Source organism: Thamnophis sirtalis, unplaced genomic scaffold (genome assembly GCF_051295495.1).
Source record: "Thamnophis sirtalis isolate CommonGarterSnake01/CBP01778 unplaced genomic scaffold, rThaSir2_p1.2 scaffold_4, whole genome shotgun sequence".
Taxonomy (NCBI): domain Eukaryota; kingdom Metazoa; phylum Chordata; class Lepidosauria; order Squamata; family Natricidae; genus Thamnophis; species Thamnophis sirtalis.
The window spans coordinates 80,755,552-80,767,100 of NW_028261384.1; the positions used below are offsets into that span (position 1 = coordinate 80,755,552).

Genomic DNA, 11,549 nt, shown 5'->3' on the forward strand with positions numbered 1-11,549 from the left:
GTTCACTAGACCTAGCTTCTTATTAGTGCTTCTGAAACAGGATGAAAACTATACAAAATTCATATGTCCCATCAGTATAATGTTGTGCACCTCAGTAGTAATTCAGATACATAACAAAAATGATCTCATAAAACTCTTAGTCTTGCAGGGCAGAATTGAATGCTACAAGAATAAGAGCGTTACTAATTTCTGAAGCAAATGATATTGCCAGAAACATAGGCTTGGCATTCAGAAGATGTGACAATAGCGTTCCCTATTTCTGCCCAGAAACTTTTGTAATAAAGGCAGCCTCATCTGAGGATCTCACATTGTAGATAAAAAATACTCACATACTTCCTTAAGTTCAGAAACACTATCTAAATAAAGTGCCATGCATTTTTCCAGAATATAAAATCTACGAATATGGAACAAACAGGGATGTTCAATAACTTTGAGAAGAACACTTTTGGTTATGGATTAGTCCTGGCATGGGACTAGAGGAAGATGCAATTTTCATTCTCTCACTTCCTTATTGTCATAATAAGAAATCTTGCCAGCTATGAAGACTTAGAAGAGTAGTGTTTCCTGTCAGTTATTTGCAGTGTGGTGTAGGAAGATGACAATAATGACAGCAAGAATTTAAGTAAGATCTAGATTTAGGCCCTAAAAACATGAAGTTATCAAAATGAAATCAAGTAACTCAGATGTTTAGTAGCCACAGTTCTGCTTTGGCCACAAGAAAGAATCTCTTTTCCCATTGGGTGATAATTCTGACAGCTCACAGGTATGATGCAGTCTGTGAAGGCGCATGCTCCAAAGGATCAGGTTTTTTCTCCTAGTAAGAAGAATTTAAAAAAATACAAAGGCACCTACATTATTCAGGGAGGAAGGAAGAAAGGCTTCAAATGATGACGTGTATTAATCAAACAAAATAATAGTCACAAACATGCCAGAATATTGGCAAGTTCAATTGAATTCCAAACAGAGATTCTGCTAAAATGTATTAGAAATATTTCATTTTAGATTCTTTGTCTTTGTGCACATCTTCTCAACTTATTATCTTTGTGTGCAGATTATTCATATTTTCCCAGTGTCATTATCAGCTCTTATTGATCAGGCCTGATGTTTTGAAAAATATTTCAAAACCAAGCCTAACTCTGATATACTTTGGATTGCAGGTGAGAAGTGTATTTCTGATATGCCCTATGATGCAACCACCAATTATGAAAAGGAGAATGATATGATGCAAACCCATGTCATTGATCAAGCTATTAATAATGCCATCAATTATCTAGGGGCAGAATCTTTGCGCCCTTTGGTGCAGACACCCCCTGGTGGCTCAGAAGGAGTGTCTGTCATCAGTCCAATGTATCAGCTTCACAAACCCCTTGGAGACAACCATGCTCGAGCCAATCATGCAGTTCAAGACAGTGCAGTGGAAAACTTACTGCTACTTTCTAAAACCAAGTCCATCTCTTCAGAAAGGGACCCTTCACCCAGCAACAGCGGCCAAGATTCTACCGATACCGAGAGCAATAATGAAGAACGTAGTGGTTTAATATACCTAACCAACCACATAGTGCCTCATGCACGGAATGGCCTCTCCATAAAAGAAGAACACAGGCAATATGATGTCCTAAGAGGAAGCAATGACAGCTCCCAAGATGCTTTCAAAGTAATCAATGGCAATGGGGAGCAAGTAAAAGTCTACAGATGTGAACACTGTAGAATTCTTTTTCTAGACCATGTAATGTATACCATCCACATGGGTTGTCATGGGTTCCGCAATCCTTTTGAGTGTAATATGTGTGGCTATCACAGCCAGGATAGATATGAGTTTTCTTCCCACATAACTCGCGGGGAACACCGCTTCCACATGAATTAAAACTTTTTCAGTAGTTAGTATTTGGATATACATGAACAGCAGCCATAAAGGAAATTTTTAAAAAACTACAATGACCAGAATAGTAGTCAATAAAAATACATATCAGAAAGCTGGGCTGCCAGAAATGAGTTCTTATAGCATGCATACATGAAACAGTTTTATATTGATAATAGTGGTATTTTGCAAATGTAAGTAAACAAAAATGTTAGTGTAGTAAACAGAAATTTTTAGTTAAGTGAAAGAACCTTTTTCTTGTTAGCAAGTTCACTCCCACTCCCCCACCCCTCCCATTTAAGGCTGTTAATTGTGCACACTCATCTCTGAATTTGACTGAAATGTAGAAAGATAAAATTAGCACATTTTTATGCAGATGTTTTGAAAATACACTTTTTACACATAAAATTTTTGTAATAATTTGGTGGTTCCTTAAATCAACAATCTAGACTTAGAACAAGTTAAAGCTACTCATTTTTCTGCCTACTCTTTGTGTCAACAGAAACAATTTTTTTCCTAACCAATAAGATGTGAATGCTCTGATCCCACGATTTAGTTAATGGAAGCAGAGTATGGCCAGAAGAATTTAAAGTTGTGTTGCTCTGAAAATAGATCACCAATGCTATTATGTTAATTGTAGATATCATTTTCATGAGTTATTTAAAGAAAAATCTACTTGCACCAATTAATTTGTGAAAGCATAAAGTGCTTTGCCCAAATCCAGATCTTTTAAGTAAAAATATCTTCAAGGACCAATGATTCAGTTTTAATACAACTACAAACTAATCTTAAACTGATTCAGTGTAAATCAATTGCAAAGTCTGACTGGTGAAATATAAAAGAAAGCCTATTGTATAATTTGGAACAATTACACATATGCTGTATTTTTATCTGTTCTTGCCTTATGGCAGTGCAGTATTCTGTTTCTAATGCAATTTAGTTTATAAAACAACTTGGAAGCTGGGAAGGGATATAACGATGCTGGTTAACAATGTTTTTTCTTCTTCTTTAAAACATATAATCATCACTTGTGCAACTTTTAGGCATAGAAGAAGGGAGGACATTTTATTAGGGTTGTTGTGTGAAATTTATGTTCACTTTGTTGAATATTGATGCTGGTAGCTTTTAGTCTTATTAGTTGATAAGATTGATAAATAATATATAACAAACTATACATATTCAGTGTAGCCTGATTTCATTTGATTCAGTTGCATTAGGCTGTAAAACATGCCCAATTAGGATAACACCTTTTTTATAGATCAATTTGACGCATTATAGATAAATGACCCATCTTATTGCTGATTGTAAAACTGATGATAATCTACACCAATACACTTTTTTGTTGTTTTATGGTTTTAATGCTGCATCTATTAGAAAATAAGGAAAGCTAAAATGTTGAGATCATTTGAAGTAGATATTCTTATGAAAAACTCAATACAGAGGTACCTTGAAACTCATCCTTAATTGTTTCCAGAAGGTGCAACAAGCTTTTTAAAAAAATGAGGATCAAACGAATTATGTGACTTATCATGACCTTTTGTTTTGGCCAGAAAGAACTTATCTGTTCCTTTTTCCCATGTCAGTGAACTTCCCAGCATGGCTGACTTCCAGGCTGCCCTCTGCAGCTGTCTCCCACTTCCTTTTGCAGCAATTTTCCTGACTTTATGCTTTCTGCCGCTATCCCCCATTTTGCATTCTGATTATCACCAAACAAATGATGAGTACCGGAACAACATTTTCCTCATCAAATTCAATGAGTTTTGAAGCAGTCGGGTACCGAGTACCACTGCACTACCAAGTTAAATCATACCTGCAAACCCCATACTTTGTTCAGTTTGCACTTAAAGCGCATTTTTCTTTTTATAATACTTTTGTCTCTGTTCTTCAACTTGAAGAATTTTGTACGCATCCATTTGATAACAGTGAAAGATTGTTCATATGTTATATAACATGTTTGTCAACATGTTATAAATATCAACTATTTGTCATGAGGTATATGTTGAATAGTCACAACCACTTCAGGTACACCTCAAGGCACTTCGATGAACATTTTACCAAATATTTGTTATACTAAACACATTTTTAGTAAACATTTTAAAGTAATGAATTATACACCTAAAACTATTGCCCCTTCTAATTGGCCTCTTCTATATCTAGCTTTTACATTTGTAATATCTAAAAGTGGGTTTTCACTGGTGAGCCTTCATTTTGATTTATCATTTTTCATAAGCACAAGCTGCCCACTACATTGTACACACTGATTTTTCCCAAATGTATAGACTGATATATGTTCACATTCAGTGGAATTTGAGGCTTGGCTCCATTCACTGAACAAAATGGTCAACTTGTAGGTGAACATCAGTACGATTATCAGGTAACCCTAAACAATCTTCTGTGGTCCACAAGACATAAGTGCATTTAAAATTAATATACTCTGTCTTTGAATAGACGTCAATTATTGTATGATCAGAGTTTATGGTGTTTCTTGTTCTAGTTTTTTCTCTTTAATATTGAAAGCAAATATACTTTATGGAGGGATAATATTAGTGATCTACACTGTACTGACAAGGCCCATCGTTGGAATTGTCATATTTGCCACACTGCTGTTCAAAATAAGTCTTGTTTTCTTTGAAAATAAATGACCCGGCTTTTATTTTTATGTACAGTTTGATAAATTGATACTAATTTAAGTTTCTTTTGATAGAATGCCTCACTTCTGTAAATAGCAACTGAGAACTTAACACTGCAGCTTTATTTTGGCACTTGCTTTTAAACTTGTATTACACACATTTTTGCTGTGGTTTTATACTGTACTCCTAATAACTTTTTTTGACCAATGTATTTAAAACACAATGAAGTGAATTTCATAAAAAATTGTAACTTTTTGTCTGAAAGCAAAGATTAATCATTTTGCAATACAGAATATTTGGAACATTTCTTCTAAGAAATAGAAAGTATAGCAAGATGAACAGTTTTCAGATTCTGGCTGGGTGTTTACGTGTAACTGTGTTGAGAGAGGGAAGAAAGGGGAAATTACAAATGAAAGGTAGCAATTTCTAAAGCAAATACTACCCAAGGATCTTTTAGTGCCAGAGAAGAATTGCAGTTTCTATAAGTAGTTGAAAAATTAAACTGTTGTATTTGGCATATTTGTAAAAGTATAATGGGCACTGCCATAAAATGCCCATTGAACAAAGAGTTTCACAGAATAAATGTCAACAAAAAGTAGTAAAAGGATTAATATAGCTATTTGTAATTAAAATAGAGTTATTTAAATTGCAGTGTGGAACTACAGTTTATCTTTTGAACTGTTTTGACCAGAAATCAAAGTTACTCCTGTTCAGCACAGATCTCAGAGCATTCATTCTTACCCTTTTACTGCTTTTTTTTGTTGCAATAAGATTCATTATCATCTCCTTTTTATTTTATTAAGAGCAGTTTCCTTTTAATTTAAGAAGAAAGAGGCAACAATCACACACACAGGCGCACACACAAACATCTATGTGTGTGTGTGTATGTATACACTCACGCCTTGAAAAAAACTTTAATTGACATTTAGACTAATTTAAAGATAAACTAAGGAGCCATCCATTAAGTTTCCTGTTTTGTTTTCATGAAGCAATGTAAGAGATTACATTCGTGTAGAAAGCTAGTAATTAAAAATATAGTGAATGTCAGAAGCCACTATTGGTAAAGCAATAGAAGACAAGAAGCCTAAAAATCAAGTAATACATTTAAAAGAAAAAAGTGGACATACTAAATAATGTGATTGCAATAGTATCTAGACAATATACTTTGTAAATCTGAGTGAAAAAGATTTCTAAACAACTTACGGTATTTACATAAAACATGAGGAACTTGGTATTTCAAATGCTACTTAATTAATATTGACAGCAGGCCTTAGCCAATGATGAAAGACACTGAGACCTAAAAATTTCATATCCATCTCCAGACTTCTTGCTTACAGGCAATTTTGAATATTCACACCTGACATTGGAGTTTTGGTTCAGGTTACGGATTTAACTGATTTCTCATGAAGCTTTTACATATAATATCTGATGATAAGGATGCCTGTACTGATAGTCATGACTTAAATCATGACTAAATATATCATGGAACTGTACTAACATGTCCTCAGTCAACACATATAGATGGTTCTATGACTTTTTTTTCAGATCTAAGCAAGAAAAGGGTAAAGTAGATGATCTAACCTTCAGGCTTATTGTCATTCTTTGATCACTATCAGTTTAGGTGTAGATTTTCTGCTTTATCAGGATAGGAAGAAATTAAAGTAGATTCCATGGAGCAAACGGAATCTAACAATTTATAGTATAACTGGACAAATTATTGCTTTTCTTGCTCTTTATGCCAACATATCTGTCCTTACCCTGGGAGAAGTTTCTTACCCATTCATACCCAAATGGCACCTAGATGAATCAACTTGTGGAAAATTAGGTAGGTTTTATATGTAAAGACTATTTTATAGCTAAAGACAACTGCTATAACCTTTTCAGATCAGGAAAGGCCTGGCATTTCTCCCATTTTTTCACTGGATTATTAGAATGGTTTATAGTTCTATTTCCTTTAAAAACATCTCAAAACTTCATTTAACCTTCAAATACTAATGGATACTGGTCAAAAAAATCATGAAAAATCAATTCTTTGCTGGTTGATTGTCAGTCGCTGTTAAGTCCAACATTAGAATCCTGGTGCTTATTTTCGAAATCCTGACTTTGAGACCAAAGTGCTTCACGGCATATTTTATTCCATACATATCTGCCCAGGAACTTTGGTCATCTTTAAAGACCTTTTATAGGTGCTACTATCAAATCTTCTGATCTTGATGAACATAAATCACCAGGAGATTACTGATTGCATCCCAGAATCCTGAAAGAGCTGGCAGAGGTTATCTCAGAACCATTGTATCATATTTTTCAAAAATTGTGGACCACCGGGGAGCTACCAGAGGATTGCAAAAGAGCTTATGTGGTTCCCATCTTCAAAAAAAAAGGTTGGGGGGACAGATCCAGAAAACTACAGGTCTATCAGCCTAATATCAATACCTGGGAAGATACTGGAAAAGATAATCAAAAAACAGATCTGCATACATGTAGAAACAAATAAAGTTATAACTAGAACTTTAGTTCTTGTTATAACTAAATTATCTCAGATTATGCCAAACCAATCTTATTTCATTCTTTGACAAATGACTAAATTAGTAGACCAGTGAAATACTGTGAACATAGTATACTTAGATTTCAGTTAGACATTCAACAAAATATATCACAATCTACTTTCTACAATCTACACAATCTAAGCTAGAAAAATATGGGATAGACAGCATCACCACCAGATGGACTTGTAACTGGTGAAAAATCTGTAGTCAACAAGTAGTCCTTAATGGCACTACATCTACATGGAAGGAAGGAAGCAATGGGGTACCACAAGGTTCCATCTTACACCTAGCACCTCTCAATATCTAGAAGATATTGGATTGGGTTTGGGTTGTATAAACAGATGCATAGAATCAAAATCATGTGAATTATTAGTACCAATTTAATATAAAGAGAGATTATGTCTGGAATACTGCATCTACTTTTGGTCATCACATTACAAAAAAGACTAGAAAAAGTGCAAAGAAAAGCAACTAAGACAATTTAAGGCCTGGAGACTAAAACATATGAAGAACAATTGCAGTATTTGAGTTTGACTAGTTTAGAGAAAAGAAGGACTAGAGATGACATGATAGCAGTATTCCAGTATTTGAGGGGCTGCCATAAAGAAGAGGGGGTCAACCTATTTTGCAAAGCACCAGAAGGCTGGACAAGAAACAATGGCTGGAAACTAATCAAGGAAAGAAGCAACTTATAATTAAGGAGAAACTTTGTAACAGTGAGAACAATTAACCAGTGGAACAAGCCTTCGGAATTTGTAGGTGCTTCCACCTACAAATTGGAGATTTTTAAGAAGAGACAGGAGAGCCATTTGTTTGAAATGGTATAGGGTCTCTTGCTTGAGCAGAGAGTTGGACTGGAAGACCTCCAAGCTCTACTCTGAATTGGGGGGAAAATGTTTACAAAAATCAAGAGAAGCAAATGGACACCTGATCGATTTTAGTTTTGGGATACAGCTTTTGAAATGCTGTCTCCAGGGAGACACTCTTAACACAAATATTTCAATAATTTTGTAGCCACCTACATAATGCTGAAGTTAATTCTACTTATTGATTTCAGAAGCCTGCACTGTATTGAAGTGATTGTGGTTATCTGTTTAATGTATTTCCCTTAGCATTATTAATTATAGAATTGTTTAATAGTTTGTTTATAGTTTGGCTGACCAGTGGCACTCGGCATTTCATCCTAATGGAACCATAAGAAGAGAAGCAAGCAGTGCGGTTCCTCAAGGTTCTTGAGTGCTCTTCAACATCTTCATAAATGACCTAGATGAAGGGATTGAAGGGGCACTCATCAAATTTGTGTATGACAAACCTGGGGGGAATTGCTAATGCTTTGGACTGAAGATTCAGAAGTCCTTTCTATTTAGATGGCAATGCATGATATAAATATGTATCAGTATTACAGCACCAGTCCCAAATGAGTCCACAGTCATGAATTCTTTTGGGGACTGATGCTATGGGACTTACTCATTTTGATATCCTCATTTTGATTTTAAAATGTAGTTGTGTTCCAGTATGAATACTTCCCAGATTCAGCTTGAAGCAGTATGGTTTCAACATAATTTATTAGTTGTGATTTTTTTCACCTTAATTTTGGAGCATTCAAGAACAAAATTAATTTAGCTTCAGTCAATTTGATTGTATTACTTTGCAATTTGGCACAATCCTGCCTTTAACCATCCTGCTTAGCTGATCAGAGAAATGATGCCTTTTTGTCTTCCTGCACTCTACAGAGCTGTAAGTCTCTATATTTCAACTGCCCAATCTTTGTGTAAAGCTCTTCCAAAACTCTGCTCTTCACAAAGCTTTTAACTACTATAATGGTTATGTAAAACATTAGAAATTACAAATGTACAATTTTAGGAAGATGCATTGTATTAAAAACTTAAAGATCATAGAAGCAACAATTAATATCACAGATTTCAGAGCTTGCTGAAATATTATTCCCAGGAGCCCCTGCCAAAATTATCAGATTTCTGGAAATTATCATTTTTTAGTTAGACATAAATTTTCTCACATACACATTGTTTAATGTCTAAATTACTGACTTTTAACATTCCTAAATATTGTTCATGCCTGCTCCTTTCAAATCTTTACTTATCTGTGTTCAATTAAAAATTCAGTTAAAACCTAGTGGCTACATGCAACAGCATAACATACTGAACACGTATTGCTAGTTTCTTGTGTGAATACAGCCTTTGTTCTTCAATATAACTGTACAAATAAAGATTGTTTGTTCTCTATTCTTCGCTGTCATTCAATTCTAGGCATGTTGTGAGAACATATCATTTGACCTTCAATGCCAATAATTATGCAAATAAAAATGGCTTGTTTGTTTATTTTTCACTACACTTCATTCTAGGAAAATTCTGGGCAATTCACCGTATAAAATAAGACTAATACAGCAAAATGAATATAAATACAATAAGAGGAATAAAGAAAATGGCAGATACAGAAACTTATTTCAGAATGTATGTGACAACAATGTCTAACAAGGGGGTTCCATCCACCCTACTTTAAGACCTGTAGACATGTTTTAAAGGCCTCTCAGAATGCCCTGGGGGGGTTGGTGTGGCAGACACACGCAACATAATGGCTTAATTCAGAAAGCAAGCTGCTTGTATTATGTGAGCATCTTTCAACCTGGATGACCAGTCCCTTCAGGATTAATTTACTGTCTATGACTAGAGCCAAACTTAGTAAGAATTATCTATGAACATCCCATAAATTTTTGAAACAATTCTTTGAAATATATCAGGTAAGGTCACATATTTTGTGTATCTTAATAATTTTTACCAAACTGTTATAAACATACAAATGAAATCATTGAACTAAGAGAAATAATTCTTTTTATGTTCTCAGTCCATGGAATAATTATAAGTTATAGGAAGTTTCCTAGTTTTTATCTGGCCACACCAGACGTAAGGATCGTGTATAGCAGAAGCCAGCTGCCATGTCCTCCCTGCTACAAATCATAAACCAACGCCTTCCTGTCCCTTGGGAGAGAGAAAAAATAAGGTTCTGGTTTGTAAGAAGTTCAGAAGAAAAAAAAATCTACACCTTGCAGTAGATAGCAGGCCTCAGGCTGCCTGGGTGAGGAAGTTAATCAGCGTAGTGCAGGCTGTTTGGGATGAGGCCCAACAGATGGTTACTCTCTGAAATGGTAAAACGGGAAGCAGATGTGGCCACTGCTTCTCCGCATGCATAACTGGGAACCAGCCAGTTGGGGAGAAAATTTGCATAACAGGGATAATTTGGTATCAAAACTACCGCCTTGAAATTATCTGCATGGATCTGAGCGCAGTCAACTGTTTTTCACTTCTTGTTTCCTACTGAGTTTGGTCAGATTGAATTTCTCAACTTCTTTACCTATAACCAATTAATTCAGAGATTATCACACATGTGAATATAAACTACACTAAGGCAAGCATTTCAGTTTGAGGAGAATGCAGATAGAGTTCAGCAAATCTTACTAGAACAAGTTTGCAAGGAATCTATGCCATGCAAGATGGCTAGAAAGCTAAGAGAGAGAAAAAGATGGGTGGAAAATATGGTTGAGAAGGTTTAAGCCAGACCTCCAACAGGTTAGCTTTTTAGTTATCTTTATATTTGCTAAGAATAAAGATAGGATGGAAATATTCCATTAATTAAAAGAGGGCATATTGAGATATTTTGACTTGGTATTGCTTATTATGTTACAATATCAAAATTTTATCTGAGTCAAATGATGCGCCCACAATGAAAGAATATTTTAATAGGGCAGAGCAAGGGTTGTGGTCTTTTTCTGATGTTCCTGGCACACACTCAAGAATAAGCTGCAACTTAAACACTATTTACCATAAGTTTTAGACACAAAACACAGAATATTAGGGTTCCCAGGGTCCTTGGGGGGTGTCTTCTAATCCAACCCTCTGCTCGAGCAGGAGATTCTATATCATTCTGAACAAATAGCTCTCCTATCTCTTTCTAGAAACCTCCAGTGATAGTGTACCCATAACTTCTGGAGGCAAGCTGTTCCACTCATTGATTGTTCTTATTGTCAAGAAATTTTTCCTTAGTTCTAGGTTCAACCTCTCTTTAATGATCTTCCACCCATTGCTTCTTGTTCTGCTCTCAAATGCTTTGGAGAATAGATGCTCTTTTCTCGGTGAGAACTTTCAGGTTCTGGAAGACAGTTCTCATATCACCTATTACATCACCATATCAACATTTTTACAGTTCTCCATTTTCCTTCCTCCTTCCTCTCTGTCTCCTGCAATGCTTCACTACACTGCAGCAAACAATTTATGACCAGTTACCAGTTAAGGAAAATTCAAGAGTAAAACCAAGAAAAATTTACAAAAATGCATACACTAATGAAAATATCTAAAGACAAATAGTTTGTGTATTTTTTCCCCCAAAAATAGAAGTTATTTTCTATATTTTTACATAAATGTATAAAACATTGCATTAAATGGTACTGCTTGTACAGTAAAAGTTAACTTACCAAAATAAGACAAAAATGAACTTCTGAAA

The 11,549-nt window shown here is 34.9% G+C and overlaps 1 protein-coding gene across 3 annotated transcripts in view; it reads left to right on the forward strand.

The window, feature by feature from the left end:
* The window catches only part of IKZF1 (IKAROS family zinc finger 1), an 87,423-nt gene extending 81,989 nt beyond the window's left edge, over positions 1-5,434 (forward strand). For all 3 annotated transcript variants that reach the window (XM_014053616.2, XM_014053619.2, XM_014053620.2), the window contains one exon: positions 1,158-5,434. In XM_014053616.2, the coding sequence (XP_013909091.2) occupies positions 1,158-1,864 (707 nt within the window). In that variant the 3' untranslated portion in view covers positions 1,865-5,434. The remainder of the gene's footprint in view (positions 1-1,157) is intronic.
* Positions 5,435-11,549: the final 6,115 nt, after the last annotated feature.